At 40.7% G+C, this 19,840-nt stretch overlaps 1 protein-coding gene across 4 annotated transcripts in view; it reads right to left on the bottom strand.

Annotated features, from left to right (window-relative positions):
- LOC109997832 (voltage-dependent calcium channel subunit alpha-2/delta-1) overlaps nt 1–19,840 on the bottom strand; it is a 66,899-nt gene that overhangs the window by 17,322 nt on the left and 29,737 nt on the right. For all 4 annotated transcript variants that reach the window (XR_010666710.1, XM_065957322.1, XM_020652449.3 and 1 more), the window contains exons 7-20: nt 15,052–15,183; nt 14,012–14,081; nt 13,445–13,495; nt 13,097–13,196; nt 8,124–8,282; nt 6,893–6,997; nt 6,075–6,153; nt 5,602–5,651; nt 5,414–5,503; nt 5,213–5,287; nt 5,016–5,096; nt 4,626–4,700; nt 864–935; nt 578–649 (exon numbers count right to left, since the gene is read on the bottom strand). Coding sequence is in view for 3 of the 4 variants with exons in the window: in XM_065957322.1 (XP_065813394.1) it covers nt 578–649; nt 864–935; nt 4,626–4,700; nt 5,016–5,096; nt 5,213–5,287; nt 5,414–5,503; nt 5,602–5,651; nt 6,075–6,153; nt 6,893–6,997; nt 8,124–8,282; nt 13,097–13,196; nt 13,445–13,495; nt 14,012–14,081; nt 15,052–15,183 (1,211 nt within the window). In the remaining variant the exon portion in view is untranslated. The remainder of the gene's footprint in view (nt 1–577; nt 650–863; nt 936–4,625; nt 4,701–5,015; nt 5,097–5,212; nt 5,288–5,413; nt 5,504–5,601; nt 5,652–6,074; nt 6,154–6,892; nt 6,998–8,123; nt 8,283–13,096; nt 13,197–13,444; nt 13,496–14,011; nt 14,082–15,051; nt 15,184–19,840) is intronic.

The raw sequence follows: 19,840 nt of genomic DNA, 5'->3' as shown, positions 1-19,840 counted from the left end.
AAGGCTTTATATGCGATTTTTCACACTTAAATGTAGAAATCAAGTATATCCTCTGAAAATAACTCTGTGAGTCATGACTGTCTACAATGGGTGTAACACCCGAGTCCCACTGTCTGTGATGTTTTCAGAGTTTTCAGAGTCCTATCTTCAGTTTGTTTACATCGCCAGGACGGCCGACTGACTCCTCCCCTCGTGTATAAAAGTTGTTTAATTGAGGGACTAGAGAAAAGAAGAATAACATACTGTACTCACTGCTTAACTGTGTTTCTAGATCACGCTCATTTCAGGTAAATTTACATGCAGTGTGAAGATACGAGCATAATAAAGATCGCTAGCATTAGCATGCTAACACAACAATGCAGCGCGCGTTGTTTTGGTTTCATGCTGGTGCTCAAGGGCGACATCTGCTGGATCAAAAAAAAAATTGCATATAAAGCCTTTAACAAAAAGGACATTTATGCAGCATTAATACAGAATATGCAGCAACAGAACAAGAAGACATTTTCATTTAAACAGATGAAAGTTCCCAAACATACTGCATTGTAATGTGTCAAGCCCTTTCCAGTATTTAACTTACCTCATCCTGTGTTTTAACCAGAGTGTCAATGGTCCGCTCGCCCGTCTCACCGTCGATCATCATTCTCCTGATCTATAGGGAGAGACAAATAAACAGATAGTAAACTGTACTTTCTGGATTTGATTAACTGAGCGATTGTTTGTGTGACTAGTAGGGTCGCACTAACTAAATCACTTGCGGAAACTGCTTTATGGCTCATGGCACCTTCCTTGACATACATATCCTCTTTGCCCCTGCCTGAATGTGTTATGTGTGCTGAGGATTTCCATGTATCTGCACACTCTACCTCCACTTTGATGTCATTCTCGAGTTCAGCATCCAAGAAGTCCAGGGTAACTGGTTCCTGGAATTTCGGATTCTGTAGAGAAGGAGTAATTGAGTTTGTAGTGAGACAGAACTGGAAAAAGAAATGCACACAAACATACTTAAACAAAGAAAAGCCCTGTACTTTAAGGTTTATTATGAGTCGTTCTGCTCAAAGTAAAGTTTATAACGCAATATCCTGCCTTCATTTCACTCTGTCTGAAGCTCGCTCAGTTGGTATAGCTAAATGTTATAAAATGCATTGGACCGTTATACAGTTGTTACCCAGAGCTAGGTCCTTTCTATGGCCATGAGCCATTGAGTGGAGTATTCCTCTGAATCTTTTGCTTGAATAATTGACTTTACATTTTTGAGCCACAATGTTCTTTTGTATTCAGTTCAAGAAGGACAGTCCTTTCCCTTAACATATGTACCCAATCAATTCCATGGTATGGAAATGGAGGGGGGTACCATGTGGCAGCGTTTTGACAATGCATTTGTAGCACTCGACACAGCTGAATCAGATTTGATACAAAGTGACACTGGACCCTATTAATGTCCTCTCTTAAAAACTCTATACCGCTGAGTGGCTTTATGGCGGAATAAAATGGTAGCAGTAATCTGGTGCTTCTCTATAAAACAGCAGTACATGGAATCTGATACTATTCTGTCTTCCAAAGGGTTTTTTTTCAGTAGGTGCCTCAAAATATGGGGCAATGCCATGAGGGCATATTGTATTGATACTGTTTTGTCTGCAAAGTTTCTTGTTTTTGAGTCGACACATGAAACGGTGAACGTGAAGATCAAAAAAAGAGATATGCATTTCAACTTTGAACGGAGAGTAAGAGGAATAAGATGACGCTCTTGTCACAACAAAGTTTTAATTAAAAAAAACAAGCTACTGAGAACAAGAAAAGGAATTCCTAAACCAATCAATTTCATGGCATGAATGGAAAGCCTTACATTTGATGGTTATTGAAATTAAATGGAGGAGCAGCAAACGAAGATGATAAAGATGAAGCATCTCAGCATGAAAAATGAGAAAAAAAGAAAGAATAAAAGATCAAGGGGTGGGTACAGAAAGATGCATCAAACATATTCGAGAGAGGCAGGAGAATATGAAAAAGAACAGAAATGGGAACACTGGATGGTGGGAATAGCAAAGTGAGAAGATCAAATGGAAAAAGGAAGGAAAAAGAAGAGATACAGATACAGAGATGATAAGAGTGGGAGAATACTGGGAGTCAGCAAGAGATTTTGTTGAGGTGAGCTTGGGCGAGAGATCTAAATAAAAAAACACGACTGCAACTGGGGAGATCTGTGTGAAGCATATGAAATATGCTCAAACATAATCGAGTACAGAAAGAACCACAGCTGAGACACAGAAGGCAGACTCAAAGGGCTCAAGGTCAAGGTCAGTATTCATCCTGTCTCCGATTTGGTTGATTCAGTGACACAATGAGTGATTGACAGGCAACCCTCCAAACTGTACACACATATGCCATACATATATGGTTGACATCAATAAATAAGGAGGAAACCAAAAGTCATGCGCAAATCTTGCTAGCTTCCCTCCTAAAACCAAACTGCAACAAGTAAAATGTGCTAGTGAAAAAGAAGGTTAATGCTAAGCTAAAAATGCTAAGAACACCTGTAGAATAATTGAGCCAAAAAGTCAACAAAAACTTGTTGACAAAAAACTCAAGGAAAGTTCTTCTACATCTATTAAGCCAGTCGTGTTCTGATTTTAAATATACAGTACCTCTATTTGTATGTTTATGTGGAGTCATGGCACCTTCCTTGACCCTTGTCCTTTATACCTTTGCCTGAATGTGTGTGTGTGTGTGTGTGTGTGTGTGTGTGTGTGTGTGTGTGTGTGTGTGTGTGTACTGATCAGATCAGAGACAGTCATTACAAACTACAGGAGGTTGCACCACGGCTTGAGTTCTGGTGGATTCCAACAAATAGATTTGCAGATTGCGATATTTACAAAAAGTATTGACTACATACAGCTACTAAAAATGAAATCTATGGGACTAGAATTCACTCACTTCTACTTTTCTACCCTTTAGGACCACTGCTGCTGTCTACAGTATCTACTACTGTATCTCACCTCGTGGAAAGTGGCAGCAAACTTATCCCAGAGCCTGAGATTCCTGTTATGAATCCTTTTCTGAGAAATGTATGAAAAGATGTAACACGGTGCAATTTGATGTGTCAAAAATTTTGTTCAGGACATTTTCTACTCTGATTTTTTTCTTTCTAAATAATATTGATATCAAATAACTGTATTTATCATCTACCTTTTTAAAACAAATTTAGGTGCAAAATGATTCAAAGTAAATGCCCAAGGAAAAGAGGTCCACACTTGGTCAGTTTAGACTTGTGGTTAAAGTCTTTCTATGTGATTTTTCACACTTAAATGTAGAAATCAAGTATATCCTCTGAAAATAACTCTGTGAGTCATGACTGTCTACAATGGGTGTAACACCCGAGTCCCACTGTCTGTGATGTTTTCAGAGTTTTCAGAGTTCTATCTTCAATTTGTTTACATCGCCAGGACAGACGGCTGACTCCTCCCCTCGTGTATAAAAGTTGTTTAATTGAGGGACTAGAGAAAAGAAGAATAACATACTGTACTCACTGCTTAACTGTGTTTCTAGATCACGCTCATTTCAGGTAAATTTACATGCAGTGTGAAGATACCAGCAGAATAAAGATCGCTAGCATTAGCATGCTAACACAACAATGCAGTGCAAGTTGTTTTGGTTTCATGCTGGTGCTTAATGGCGACATCTGCTGGATGAAAAAATCTAAAGCCTTTAAACTGAAATAAAATAAAGTAATTGGATAAATAACTGTTTGTGTTGATGGATTAGATGGGACAGCTGCAGATAGATGCATGTGATGCAAGTGTGCATCCCAAAGGATCCCCTGTTTCAGATTCAGAGAAGGTGCATTCTGACCATTTTGACCCTGAACATAGATCAGGCCGGGGGCAGCACTTCACCACTTTGCAGCCTGTCAGAACAGGTTGTGTCTCAGGCTGGAGGTGGTGGGTTGAAACCGTTTGTGAGGTCATGGCTGAATTTTCAAAGGGCTGCATGTTGATACATATCTGCCTGGGGCTAAAAAAACCTCTTTCAGCCCTTGCTTGTTGGAGAGTTGTACAACCACCCAGGGTGTTTGGTCCAACAGGACCCTTGAAGTTGCTGAATATCTCCGACATATTTCAGCTTTTAGCCTCGCTTTTGAATACTTAAACTGGAATTAAATTAAACTAAATTGAATGAAGCTAAATGTGCAATAAAGACTACTCTAAAAAAAACACATTCTCTATCTTACAACACCTATCCTATGCAAATAAGTTGATTCAAAAAACAGTTTTAGTATAAACAAATCAAGTTATATTCCGGCTAGTACTTCCACTTTAAAGTAAATGATCTCTTCTATTTGCTCTGGTGACTTATGCTTCAATCCTAAACATGCTGGATATTCCAGATCACAGCTAAGTTTACAGATCTGTTTTTCCTCACATGGTGATTGAGCCACCCTCTAGCAGACATCTAAGGGCTGATGATAAGTCATACTTTATCTAAGGAGGGAATGCTTGATCTAGTGACATGAAATAAGAGTTTTTGAAGAGCCTTTGAGTACAAGCCGTGGTAATTATGTGGAATCGTGAGAATATGATATGATGCTTCCGGGACAAGGCCCATGTTCAGGGCCACACAGTATGCCATACCTTTGGCTGGAGATTGGGATGCAGCAGGACATATCCATTGGGATCAATGGCAAAGTAGTAACCATTTGGACCAATCTGAAGCACAGATAAACAGGAAACAAGGAAATTAAATCCAAACATTATTCCAGATGATTTCACTATGACGGAAATACATCTGCTAAAAGATGTTTAAAAAGTGTGTAAGACAAATGATTCAGTTGGTCCAAAAAAACAAGAGACTAATGTACAACAAATGGGCTGTAATTAAAGCCATTTTTTTAATGATTCATTACTCATTTATTACACAAGAGGGAAACGTTGTGCAAGTTCTGGAGCTAGTCATGAGACTTGAGTGTGATAAATGTACTTGTATTATTTGTCTTTGTGATCCCATAAGGGTGATAAACTCACCGTGAAGCGTGGTGTGAGCTTCTTGATGTCGCCAAGAGAAACGTCAATTCCCATTACGCCAAGAATCAACTGATTCTGGTACTAAAAGAAAGCGTGAGAGTGTAGAGGAAAATGTATAGAGATAAAATAGTTCCATATTTCTCTACTACTGAAAAATTAGCAAATACAAATATGTCCAAGCATTCATTTCACTGCACCTCGCCATTCTTGTCGTCTCTGGTCTTTGTTTTATTGAAGACCGGAAGTGTTCCAGTGATGACCAGTCCAAGTTCCTGGCAGAGAGTCAAGCAAATGCACTATTCATTTCAAGGATTCTATTAAGACTAAACTGTGCACTGCAGGAACAATATTCATGTGATCTCTTAACGTGATCAAAATGAAAGGACACCATACAGTACCAGAGCATCGAGGTATACGTTAGTCCACTGGACTTGTTTGGCCTGCTGGTCGGCCAGAACCATCGGTCTTCCCAGGACATCCAGGTACTCCTAGAGACAAAAAAACCCCAACATATTCCCAGATTGATTCTTCAATGGAAACGAAATGCTAAGTTCTTAATGAATGTGAAAAATGATCAAACGGTTACCTGTGTGTTTATTCTGATGGCTCCAATTGAAGGAATCTCATAGAAGTAACCTGGACAAACAATCACAATGACTTAACAAAAACTCCATGCACCAATCAAACAATGAAAGTATAACCACAGGAAATATGCATAAATCATCAGACCAAAAACCTGGACTAAGTATACTGACTGCAATACTGTATTGTAGTATATTGTATTATGACTTTTTGTTACATAGTAATGTGGCATCCAGACTTTTATGGTTAAGTCTGATGAGCTTTTCCGTTGGGTTATTAATGGTAATGTTCTATAGTTGTATTTCTCCACGAGGAGATTAGAGGTTTAGTGTTTGACCATGGACATTTCAGCAGGGGCAGCGACAAGGGAGCTTTAAGGAAGCTGCGCAATCCAAATAAGAGCTTTATTATCATTCACCACTATGTCTTCTACAAATAAATCGAATACGAGGATGTGTTTTATGATGGGTGGGGTACCTTTGTTGGAACAGGCCATCCACTGAATGGGTCCTTTATCGTAGTTGTGCTGTCCTACTGAGAAGGTGAAGATCCTCACCTGGATAACAAGATGTAATTCAACATTCATTTCAAAGCTACATAGCCTCAAACAATGCCTAAAAAAGTCACTTGATAAATCTAGGGGGGAAACTAATATGTGATTTTAAATGTATGTATCTGGTCCATTCATGATTATCTTGTGACTGATGGAATGCTAATATAAATACTTTTGATTGAAATGTACAAGATTATTCACATACACCCACATGTTGAACAATTATTTCATCAATTTTCAGAATCATATGATGCTCTCATAATATAATAGTTCAGATGAACTCCAAATTCTGTCCAGTCACAGTCAGAATATGTGATGAGAACGTGTTCAACCTACCCATCTGTCAAACTTTTGCATGTGCACATTTGGGATTTTTGCTTGTGCATCCCAGTCTCTGTGAAATAAGTGTGTGTGTGTGTGTGTGTGTGTGTGTGTGTGTGTGTGTGTGTGTGTGTGTGTGTGTGTGTGTGTATGTGTATGAGTGTGGATTGTTGTTTCTGTTTGTTTCACACAATATGCATAAAACCTCCTTTGCATAAACAGTTTGGGAAATGAGGGTATATGCACACGGAAATTGGAACCCAAAGGGAGTTCAAAAAAAGCTGAGTCTTTTGAAAAAAAAAAAAAAAAATTAAATGGGAGCATATTCATGAAGATGAAAGTAAAATCATCATCACAGTGCAGTATTATACACCCGGTCTGTGTGTGTGCCTGTGTTTACGTGTGTGATTGATCAACATACCTTTTTGTCAGCATTGTACTTCTCCAATATGGCCTGAGCTCTTTCCTCGCCTCCGTCCGTGAACAGCATGATGATCTTATTGCAGTTTGCTCTGCTCACATTCATCTAGAGGATAGAAACACACTCTTACACAGCGTCCTGGACGATGTGATTTACTTATGACCTTTTGTACTGTCACCATTGCTGCAAAATGTAATCTATGTTCAAGCTATCTTATAAGCAAAATTCTGCTTTGAAGATGCATAATCCTTAAGGATACACTTCACCTCAAGAATTTCCCTTTCATCAGACAGGTTGGATTTATATATCTGAATATGATCTTTGTATTTAAATGAGCTAATTGTCCTGTAACTAGCTCCCCACTTTTTTTCTTGGTTAATTTGATTTAAAGAATCAAAGCAGATCGATATTAACTTGCCAATCATTGCAATTTCTAGAACGTCCTCAGACCTTTTTCTGTTAACAAAACTTAGACAATCATAGCTATATGGGGCGGCAGTAGCTCAGTCTGTAAGGACTTTTAAGGTCTGTAAGGTTGAGAATCGGAGGGTTGTCGGTTCAAGTCCCGCTGCGGACCAAATCTGGAAGTTGGTCTGGTAGCGGGAGAGGTGCCAGATCGCCTCCCGAGCTCCGCCGAGGTGCTCCTGAGCAAGGCACTGAACCCGCCCCCCACCATCAGCTCAGGAGCGCCTGCTGTGGGCAGCTCCGTCACTCTGACATCTCTCCATTAGTGCAGGTCCATAGGATCCCGTTTGTGCATGTGTATATTTCAGCCTATGTGTGTGTTGCATGACTTACAGAGTGTAAAAACAGAAATTTCCCCTTGTGGAGATCAATAAATTAAATCCTAATCTTAATAAAGGCGCATTCCTTAATTGCCTGTATTTGGATGACCAAGTTGAGACTCATTCACCTATTACTTTATGCACAAGTGTTAAAAAAAACAACAACATATTGGGATAAATCTTTTAACATTCCAGAGGATAATCTATCTGTAAAAATCTAATCATTTTTTTTATCATCTTATAAAATGAGTCAAGGTAATAAATTCAGCCAGCAGATGGCACTATAAGACAAAGCTCTGTTTCTGCTGCTGCTGTTTAAAACAGGACGAGGCATCAAAGTCATGTTCACTCCAAAACTTTCAAACCTCATCTGCTCTTTAGTGACACTCAAGTCAGATACATGACATGTTTTGTTTGAACACAAGCAGCACACTACTATATCTCACCACAGACAGCTGCTCGAAAGCAAACTCGAAGCCTTTGGTGTAGTTGGTGATTCCCTTCGCCGTGATGTTCTGCACGGCGTCCTTCAGCAGCTTCTTGTTCCTCACGTTGGCCTGCACCAGGTGTTCGAAACATGCCGTTTTCTTCACCCTGGTATTAAACTGTTGAAGACAAGAGGTGAGGAGTTACAACCTGGCAAATTATTTATGATTACAACATGTGTGCATATTTAACACACATTAAAAATGCAGCACACACACACACACACACACACACACACACACACACACACACACACACACACACACACACACACACACACACACACACACACACAGTCTCGCACAAAAAATCACTCCCACCTGGCTCCGGCTGTTATCAAGCGGTGGTAAACAGACACATTCATCAAGCCCCACTAATTGCTTCATGTCCTCGGAGCTCAACGATTTGGTACCCATGGAAACAAGATTCTGCTATATAAAAGCGATGCTAGGCAGCAACACTGCCTGTTTTTGAAAAGGTGAGAAACTCCTCAGTTCCACCCAACATCACACACATGTAAACACACTCCACCCAAAGGCGTGTCCCAGACTTGACTAAACTCTGCCTGGTGTGACGGATGGTGTATCATTTCATTGGTCAATATCTAAATAAAAAGCAACAGAAATGACTGATTTAAAGAGCAATAACACTAAGTAGAAACAACAGGAAAGGCTGCATATAATAGACTATATAAGCGTGGATAATGAAGGACATGGTACAGCAGAATAGTAAACCAGCAAATCTATTGTGTTGCAGAAGACTTCTAAAACAATACTGCACCTCATCGATCTCAACTAATCATGGTGTATCTATGAGATGGCCAATAGGGACGTAGATAACTCTGAACGACACAGACAAGCAGGACTAAAAGAGCTCTGACCGTGTGTGTGTGTGTGTGTGTGTGTGTGTGTGTGTGTGTGTGTGTGTGTGTGTGTGTGTGTATGTGTGTGTGTGTGTGGGGGTAAGTGTTTGAAATGAGCCTCAAAGTTCATTTTAGATTACATACAGCATCTTCTTGAGGGAAATTAACTTTTACCTTTTGGGCATTTTAGAAACCTGATTTTAAGCCTCCTAACCTCCGTTTGTAACTGTTTTTTACATAAGTGTGTTTAGAGGCGACCGTGCCTTCTCAGTGGCTGGCCCCCGTCTGTGGAATCAAACTGCCTCCCTCCATCAGACAAATCAACAAATTCATTCAAATCAAAACTCAAAACTCACCTTTTTTGCCTGGCATTTAAAACAAGTTGACACAGACCCCGTATCTTTAGCTTCGGTATGTATCAGTATGTATGCATGTGCATGTAGGTATGAGGGTATGTATGTGTTTGTGATATGTATGTAGGCTGCATGTATATATGTATATGCATATATATATGTTTGTGTGTGTGTATTATGTGTATATATGTACGTGTATGTACATGTGTATATGTATATATATATATATATATATATATATATATATATATATATGTGTATGTGCGTATGTATAGATTAATTTTTTATTTCTTGCTTTTATGCATTGCCTGTAAAGCACTTTGGTCAGATGAAGCTGTTTTTAAATGTGCTATAGAAATAAACTTGATTTGATTTATTGCAGTTTTGTACTCGCTTAATTATCTTCATACATTTTAGACTTTTTTAGACTGATTTTAGCAGTCTTGTATTTATCCGTCCCCTGTTTTTCTTTTTGATTTAATGTCTGTTTTCTAATTATTTCTGTAATTACTCGATGTCATTGTAAATCAGGGTTTGCCCTCTCAATGATCTTTCGAGTATAAATAAAGGTTGAATGAAGTTTGACAGTAACAGAAGTGCACATCTACTTTGGAATAAAGGCAAAAAAAAGACTCCTTTGCGGTTAAAAACTCTCAAACAAAAAGGAAACACACAAGCTCTTACAGGCACACACACACACACAAGCTTGTGGAAGCTTCTAATTGCAGCCATATGTGGAGGGGGATCTTTTTATCTCATGATCTATTAAAAGGAGAAGTGAGGAAGGTGAGAGGGGAACGTGGGAAGGTGAGGAGCAGAAAGTGACAAGAAGAGGACAGAAAGAGAAAGAGGAGGGGGAAGGTGTGAATACTGAATTCAAGGCAGGAGTATTAAAGGTTACGATTCATAGACAAGAATAAACTGAAGTATAAATGACAGTTAGAATATACTTGGATTAAACGATAGATAACCCTTTTATGTCATGGGTGGAATAAAAATTAAAAAATGGTGTATTTAGAATGAACACATTCTTGCTTTGTTAGATAGCGGTCCTGGCCTTGCACACACGTGTGAATACATCGACAGCAAATCCCACTGTTCCCCTTGTGATCCCATTACAGCAGCTTTTGTCATTGTGCGTGTGTACGTGCGTGCGTGTGTTTGTGTGTGTTTGTGTGTGTGACGGTCCAGGCCCCGGGAATGGATTAGTGATGACACAAGAGAGAAGGCTAATCTTTGAGCCCTAATCCCGCTGGACTTGTCTGCTATGCTCTGCGTTGGTATACTCTGGCTTGCCCGCTGGACTGATGCAGGCTAACAGCACTGACACCCGCTAACACAGCTGAACGGGTCGGATGAAAGTAACGGGCGGCTCTGTGAGGTATAGGGAGTGAGGGAGTGAAGGGAAAGAGGGAACACAAGTGAGGGAAAAAAAGGATGAGGACAGAGAAGGGGGAAAAAATGAAGCAGAAAAGGAAGAGCCATAAGCATTTTCCTGACCCAACACAGTTTGGTGGGGAAGTGTGTGAGCATCTTCTATGACCAAATGGCAACTCAGTCCCTGGGCTACTGGTTAATGAGGAGGGATTTATGGGCAATATCAGAGATGAATGATTTAGTGTCAGGTTACAACACCCTCAGGGCCAGACACAGGGCACTGTGCGTGTGTGTGGATGTGGGAGGAGGTGAGTTGATGACATGAAGAGAGAGAGAGGGTGATGGTGAACCAGTATAACTGCAAATGTCACAACATTATTAGATGTAGCAAGAGACGTGAGCACTGGATGTAAACAACACCCCCCCCTCCAGGAGAACCGATGGACTGTCGATATAAGAAGCAAACTTTGGTTTTAAAGTGAAGCCAATGTGAAAGTGCCGTTCAATTTTTCCCCTTCCAGCAGCGGGCGACCTTACTGGTTTTGACTCGGGGGGCGCTAACCTCTGGTGTTGAAAGCTGAAAGCCTAAAACAGAACAGCCCCAAGGAAGTGGCAAAAAAAAACTGCAGTTCATCGAGTGTCCACCGGTTCAAAAATGGTTACGGTCTCTGTAGCTCACTTCTTTTTTTCAGTACAAACTGTTTTTAGTGTGTCTTCATTTGTTTAGGTTGGAATAGTTTAGCTGGCTGCCACAAATGATCATACGATGCAGCTTCCATGCCCATTCCCCAGCAGTGATGGGTGGCCGCTCGCTGTGAGTCTGTTTTCGATAGAGTGTACGCTGCAGGCACGTACCAAGCTGGATAGGATATAACAAACCTGACAGGAAGTCAGACAAGGAAACACACAAAGCCTCCGGTCAATATTTACCTATTTTCCACAAAGCCACATGTTGTTCTCTTCATTAAACCGTTTAGCTGGTGATGTGGAAATTGGGGGTAAATTAATCACAGTATTGTTGTGAGTACAACAGATTAAAATAGTCCGATCTATCGCCTTGTAGCCCCCCACTGCCTGACCACAGCACTTTAGGTTTAAAGAGTAGAAGAAAAAAAGTTACATGTCAGGACTAAGTTCAACTTTTTAAAACCAACCTCTATCACTGTCGCTTTCCTGACACATTCCAATAATTGCAGCTCTTCTGTGAATCTCAAGTCCACAATGAAATAGAATACATTGTGTCCAAGACAAAAGGTTCCCCGGAGAGAGAGAGGAAACCGAGCCTGAATCGCTGTCTTTGTGCAAAGGAAAGCGAAGACAGCTCCAATCCCTATAAAGACCCATCTCAATAAACACCTCCACAGGCGCCCATCTAGGCATCACACAGACTACTGATTGGCTCTTTCTGAGTGTAATCGCAAGCATGGAGGTGCCTAGAATAGATCAGGTCAGAGAATGAAAACGGTGGAAGGGGAGAGCGATAGAAGTGATTGGTGGGGGAGAAAAGTCAAAACGAAAGGAGGAGAGAAGGCAGAGGCAGTGAGAGGAGTAAAAAGTTGTCCGTAGAGGTGTATTGTATATAGTGGGAGGAGAGGCGTGCAATGTACAGAGAGATCATGCTCTGACACAGAGAGATGAATGGAGGTCTATGGTGAGATGAATTGCAGGACTCAATGATGAAAGGAAAGAGTGATGGAGAGATCAAGAGGGTGATGGATGAGTGTTTCCTGTGGGTTCCTTCTAGTCAGAGGTGCAGCTTTAATTCCTTTAGGAGCAGTGGGAGTGCACACACACACACACACACACACACACACACAATTGGGTAACGAGATGGGGCGGGGCGGGGGGGTGGGGGGCATGTAGTGCAGAGTTTTAATCCTGTACACCAAATAGAGCAAGTGGGTATTTCATTAAAGGTCTGTTTCAGGGTGGCCAGACCTGAGAGAAATCCATATTTCATTACGTGTCATCCATCACTCTGCCTTTCCTGTGTGGACATGTGTTTGAGCATGGGCTGTGTGTGTGTGTGTGTGTGTGTGTGTGTGTGTGTGTGTGTGTGTGTGTGTGTGTGTGTGTGTGTGTGTGTGTGTGTGTGTGTGTGTGTGTGTGTGTGTGTGTGTGTGTGTGTGTGTGTGTGTGTGGGCTACGTGCACAAATTATCAAAGTGCCCACGTGCGCCTGTGTCCATAATTTTCATTCACATATCTACCTAAAAAAAAAAACATGAATTTAATGGTATCCTTAATTGTGGACCTTTTTCCCAGCATGCACCATACCCCATTGCCTCGCACAAACGGAGACAACCCAATTACTCAGCGAGCAACAGTTTAATAACACTCACATAAACCACGTTGACATAGTCGTCGTCAGACAGAGTTTCCAGCATCTCGCTGACAGATGTCTTGATCAGTTTGAGAGTCAAGCCAGACACGCTCCCGCTTCTGCAAATAAACACAGACACACACAAAGAATCATTATATAAACAAATATTCAAGAGCTTCTCACTGCAATCGGTTGGCTGAATTCTTGTCGTCCCCATGAGGTTTAACACGACGTAATTAGAAATGCCTCCGCCCTGGGAAATACATTACATTTTGTGGCAAGTCTAAGGAAGGCATATATTATAATCAGGGGAAATCACGGCTGATATGAGAAGGTTACACATCAATGAGGCTATCAATTGACTCACGCATCCACGAGGATTAGAATGTCTTTGGGTGAGGAGGCTCCTTGAATGTACCTACAAGGACATAAATGGATAAAAGACAAGCTGGTCTGAGACAAAACAAACCTCTCCAAACAGCAATTAGAAATATATGTTGAAAAACTGACACTTTATTAATCACAACAACACTTACAACAAGGCTGCTTAATAGTGTTAACAAATGTATTTAAAAAGAGCTTCTTGTTTGATTTTCAGTCATTCACTCAGATTTGTTTTTAATTAAACCACAAAATGATGCATTTAAATGACACATGCAACATTATCACTTTGCAATTCCCATAAACAAAATTATATCATCCAGTCAGCTGACTCACTTCACTCTCTTAAACCATTTCTTTAACACATGCTTTCATCAATGTAACCAAACAAGCGGCCGCATTTAAAATAAAAAAAATCACATACACACAATCATTTACAAATATTTAAATGTTCACTGTCCAAAGTAAATTTTGTAGAACATTCCTGTTTAAAGAAAACTCCCTTTTGCACTATTTAAGACGATTTTTAGGTGACTCTTGTAGATTTTCTCACCATGGCCTCCTGCGGACGTCATACAAGTCGATTTTACTGGGCGTCTTTCGAGCATCCATCCAGGGAGAGGCTGTAGAAGGAGAATAAATACATTTAAAAAGGTAACTCAAGCAGATTAGATGCTTGTCTGTATTTTTATATTGTTGTCTGACAACCCTTAGTGCCAGATGAAGGTGTTGACTGATAAATATTTGGCAACATGTCGTGTTAAATTCAGCCCACCAGTGTCTTGTTGCTGTCAATCATGTTGTGTAAATTAAGGACACATAGTGGGTTCAAGAAAAACTTTCATTCGTGCCACAATGACAGTTTGGATGGGTAGAAACCTACTTTTTTGTCCCACTAAACCATTCAAACATGTTTTATGTTTAGTGAAAGTATTCATGAAGAGGTAAACAACTGGGATATAAAGTCATCTGGGTCCAATAATCATCTGCTTGTGTGTGTGTGTGTGTGTGTGTGTGTGTGTGTGTGTGTGTGTGCTTTAAGTTTGAGGGCACCATGAAAACATCACGCCGGCATGAGAGAGTGTGATTGCAATTCATGCAAGCTAAGAGGTTAAACAAAAGGGCCAAAGAGGAATAAATTCATGGGCAGATGAAAACTCATGAATATTAGACATAAACTTTTCCCATAAAGCTATACAGAGTCTATGATGACAGGCAATCTCATGAATAGAAATAGCTTGGCAGAGAAAACACTTGAGCTGGAGGGCAGCCACAGACTGATGCAGTTAAAAGATTGTATGACTCAATCAATGGCCCCATATTAAATCAATGCATTATAAGTAATAACGATGATTTTTTAAGCTTATTTGATCAGTCGTGTGTTGAACAATTCAAATTTAGGAATATATTGCCCAGCTGATTATGGTTTGGATTAAAAGACACATGCTGTATCTAAGGTCAGTCAGAGATTAATGGGCTGATTATTGTGCCTCTGAACGGTAAGAAAGATGACAGATACAGACACTGCTACAGTCTGCTGTACACAGATACACAAACCATTTAGTACAAATACTCCTCTTTTTTTTTTTTTACCTGGGTAGTAGCGTGCCAGGCCTGTAGCGCTACCAAACACCTGCCAGAGGAGCGTGGGGTCATCCTCTCTGTTCTTTCGAAACACGTCCTCCAAAGCCTCGGTCCAGTTCAGCTCATTCAGCACAATGGTGGCTAGAAATCCACAGATAGAAAAGCACACAAATACATGTCTAAAAAAAATGACAAATACACTTTCCAAAAAAATTACTTGTCATTATTGTAAGTAGATCTTCATTGTCCACAAATCTGCACATATGTTTGATTTTTTTTGTGCATGGAGCATGGGGGGGGGTCCAGGTAATCAGGCAAAGACATCCCATATTAAAACATGCATTAAGATTCACACGCACACAGGCCTGCTCGTTGTCAGCCCACCTGCCCAGCTGGACACAGGAGCAAATATTAGGCAAGCAAACCCAGCCAGGGCTGTTTTCTGAGGACAGTTTTCTGGTGAGTTAAAGGTTTCCACATACAGAAATTAAAGTGTTTAATTCCCCCCTTAAACACTAGATAACCTATGTGTATGTATGTGTGCATGTATGTGATTGATGTCCTGTGCTGTGAGAGGCAACAGGCATTATGGATGTAATGACACAGCACCCAGACAGCTCAGAGGCACATAACACTCACTATGATGGATGGAGACCAAACCCATGCTGCCCCAACTCTTCGCTGTCTGTCGCTCTGCTGCTCTTCTTTTTTTTTCTTCTTCTTCTTCTTCTTCCTCCCTTTTGTTCTTTGTACTAATGTCGTGCTGCACATATGCTGCTCTGTGACTCCGTGTGTGTTTGTGTGCACGTGCAGGAGTGCATGTGTGTGAGATAGATTGGTACCCTGTATTGAGTGTGACGTGGCTCATTGATGTGCAAAGCAAACACTGTTCATTTGCATGCATGCCTCTAGAGGGGGCGAGTTAATGAAGCCTTGGTTGCCAGGAGTGCATGTTTTTTTATCATAGAGAGAGGAAGAGAGAGAGAGGGAGGGGGGGAGAGAGAGAGAACGCATGCAGGGTGTGTGCACAGTAATGTATTTCCCTCATTAAGTGTAGAATTTTAAAGCAAGATGAAGGCTAAATAACACCAAACCCTTGGTTAGATAATGAGAAAATTACAAACGGCATGTGTTATTTAGTGAATCCTTACGAGGATAGGTGGTAAAATATTTACTACTCAGAGTAATTTAGACAGCTATTTACAGTTTATATACACATTCACTATATGCTGAAAGACTAATATACAGTGCAAAACAAGCAAACCTAAAGCATCCAACCCAGGAGTCAAATGCAGCCTTTTAATCTTTCTATTGGTTTAAAGGATTCTTGTGTTAGCCATAATATCTAATAAGGTAAATTCCTCTGCTGCTTCATACGGGATACAGTATCCTCCACTCTTCCATATTGCCACTGACACTAATGAATTCCCCGGCTGCACTCGGCTTGGCTTTGATGCCAAACTGAATCTGCACCCTGTGAAGACTTCATCCATGTAGGCTATTAGGAGCTCAATATACAAGTCAATAACAAATAGAGTATGAATTAACAATAAAGAGAAATATGTCAACCTAAAATCACCTTATACCTTGTGTCCAAAACAAATGCTAGTTTAACTACAGACAAAAAAAAAAATGTTTTAAACAGAAATGATAGACACACTAACCGAGACTAAGGCATACCCGAGATCAGAGTGTTCCAAGACCGAGACACCACCAAGACATTTAGTGATCGAGATCAATGAGTCAAACCCAAGACCAAGGCAGGCAGAGACAGAGACAAGACCAAAACCATGAACACCACTGATCGCCCGTCAATTTTTTTTTCTCATGCAAAGCCATTCATTTATCGTATCAGGATGTTATGTATGCTACAAGAGGTAACCATACTCAGGCCCGGTTAGTCCTGCAGCAGTGTGAGTGCAGGCGGGCCAGCGAGGGAATGGGGGGGGGGGGGGGGGGACAATCGTGATTCAGCATAATACGGGACAACTTTGCCTTTTGTGAGTGCGCCCTTAGACTGAAACACCGGGAAGTTTGCTGCCGTAACCAGGGGGATAGAAACCAAACTACAAATGAATTCAAGTTATGCGTTATTTTAGTAAATAGACATTTTCCTTCTTCACAGTAATGAAGTTAAATAATAGCCCATCAGTGGCAGACTGAGACAAGGCCAAATGAAAATACTTTCAATTCCGAGACAAGACCTTGTGGCTTTGAGACCAAGACCAATTTTGAGTACTACAACACTCGAGTTTTAACAACTGATGTCTGAAGGAGAAAAAAAGACAATTTTGAAAATACCATCGCTCACTTTAACTGTCAAGAGCCTCATGAGATGATTATGTCTTTATGCAAAACTAGAGCCATTAGTGTAGGTAAACTGGAAGCAGGAAGGAAACAGGTTGCCTGGATCTGCCCAAATGAAACAAAATGCACTTGACAGCACCTCACAAGCACATAATTAATCTTGTTTGTTTAATCCATACAAGATGGGAAAGTCACAGTGGGAAACACGAGCGGGGAGGAGCCTGGGCGGGTTTTTAGAACACACACATCATATACACATGCAATGATGGGGTTGCCGTTTATAAAATGGTATATTTGACTTATAAAACAGAAACTATTGGGGGGGGGATATGATACTTTATCAGCCTGAAGAAAACACTGTGGTATTCTGTCTGTGCACTTGAAAAACTGGTGTTCTTCTCACATTACCGGGCTGGACTTATCTGTCATTAACCATTCAAAACTCTGTCTGTCTCTGTTGATGTCCTTAGTGTTGTTGTCTTTCTGTTTGCTTGTCTTGTTCCCTTCTTCTAGAGGAGAAAAAAAAAACTGCTGGCAAGCTTGATATTCTTGCAGATCAAGCGCATCATACACGGTCTTCAAAATGATTTATTTAACCGTCTCCAGCCCAGGGTGTCATAGATATTGTATACATAAATTTTCCAGCTTCTGTATCCAAAAGCAACACCACTGTAGCCAAGCATTATCTTATCCGTCTGTCTCTCTGTGTATCGCTCCTTCTATCTGCCACACCATGTCCCTTCATTAGACCAACAGATGTTGCTTTTTGTTATCTTTACTGTCATCCAAACGTCTTGTTTCCTACCCCTGCTCTCGTCTCTCACACACACACACACACACACAAGATGTTGCCACTGCCTACAGAAGGTGATTTCATAAACTTGTCTCCCACTTTACCCAGAAAAATCCAATTTTCTCCAGCTGAGCAAAGGCTATTCCTGGAGCATTTATGGGGTGGAGATCAAATTGAAGAGCTGAACCTCAATAACATATGAATACTCTGTCTCTTTGGGGTTTTTTTTTCCCTGTGACGTGCCAGATATATGCTACTGCACGTGCCCCCCACTACATGACGAAGTGTTTGGCTGTATGTGCAAACCAGAGACAAAGATGTGTTTCTTCCATCTACACACGTCAAGTCAAATCTTAACCCTCAGCCTTGCTTGTTTTTAACCTTGTCCTTAGTTCAAAATAAACTTGTCTGGACTGGCTTAATATTCCCACTATTTAAGCATGCTACTAGCACTGGGTCCTCTTCACACACCTTCAAACACACCTACCGTTTCTTACATCTCACTCAGATCAAACTTGAGGCCTGGATAGGTCCCAGCAGCTCATCCTATCAATGCATACTCATTACAGGCTCCCTATACAGCATCCTTGAAAGAAAAGGGAGTGTGAGGAGTCATGGCATCTGGCCCAGATTAAGGCCAAAGTGGTGTCTTGGGGGAAAAAAATTACACATCAAGTTCAAAAAGGCATGCTAATTAAAAGCTGGCCTGCACTTTTACAGATAACAATCACTGACACCAATGTGTGCCCATCACAATCCCTCACTCTTGTTTATGGGTCAGCACCGAGGTGAAATGTGTAACCTTGTGGCCAGACGGTGCACCAGAAGGCTGGATAGCCATGCTGAGGAAATCACTCTGATTCTGCTGTCCCTCAAAGTCATTGCTGACGCATCGCCTCCCACTGCACGATAATTACAGACACAAAAATATACTCAGTCTCACATGGTTACAGATAAAAATACACAACAAGCCGAGCAGGAAGTGCAACCTAGTGGTATGAGAAACTATCCAAGACTTGTAGTTTAACTCATCATGATCAATATGTCCTGCTGAAGTACCTTTAAGATGACCACTAAAAAAAACTTTTATTGCTCGTCACACAATGATGAGAGCATCACCCAAGTGCTTAAAATGTAAAAATAGCTTAAAAAAGGAAGTTGTTAAAATGCATAATTCAGACCACAGTAAAGGTATTCAACAGACATTCCCTCAGTCATTGACATTCAGCTTGAGCTCTGCTAATGTCAGAGGGACTTTCAAGAATCAAATTATTCCAAAGTGTTCGAGGTAAATGTCAGCCCACCATGAGGAAATGTTTAAAAAAAGGTACTTCTGTAACAAACAGAGCAAACATATGTGATTCATCATAATCTTTGTGGTATGAAGTCCAAATGCGGATTACAACACAAACATGCAGTTATATTCTGCATGAAAAAGTGACTGCAGACTCTGTGGCGTGTGACCTGGTTTTTGGTTTCTGAACTGTTCTGGTTGTTGTTTGTTGTGCAATTGTTTACTTGCATTTCTGAAGGCTTTGATCAATGGAGGAAGGAAAACAATCCATGCAGAGTCAAAGATGTGAAACACAGTCTGCCGTTATAAAACACGGGACCCGTCGGCTGTTATATAACGACTAATCAGCTTTAATTAATGTCAATTAACAGATAATAAGTGCAGCTTACGGCTCGCTCTTAAAC

This window comes from Labrus bergylta, chromosome 7 (assembly GCF_963930695.1).
Source record: "Labrus bergylta chromosome 7, fLabBer1.1, whole genome shotgun sequence".
NCBI lineage: Eukaryota > Metazoa > Chordata > Actinopteri > Labriformes > Labridae > Labrus > Labrus bergylta.
The sequence above is the reverse complement of the archived record's forward strand: the minus strand, read 5'-3'. Positions and strand labels throughout refer to the sequence as shown.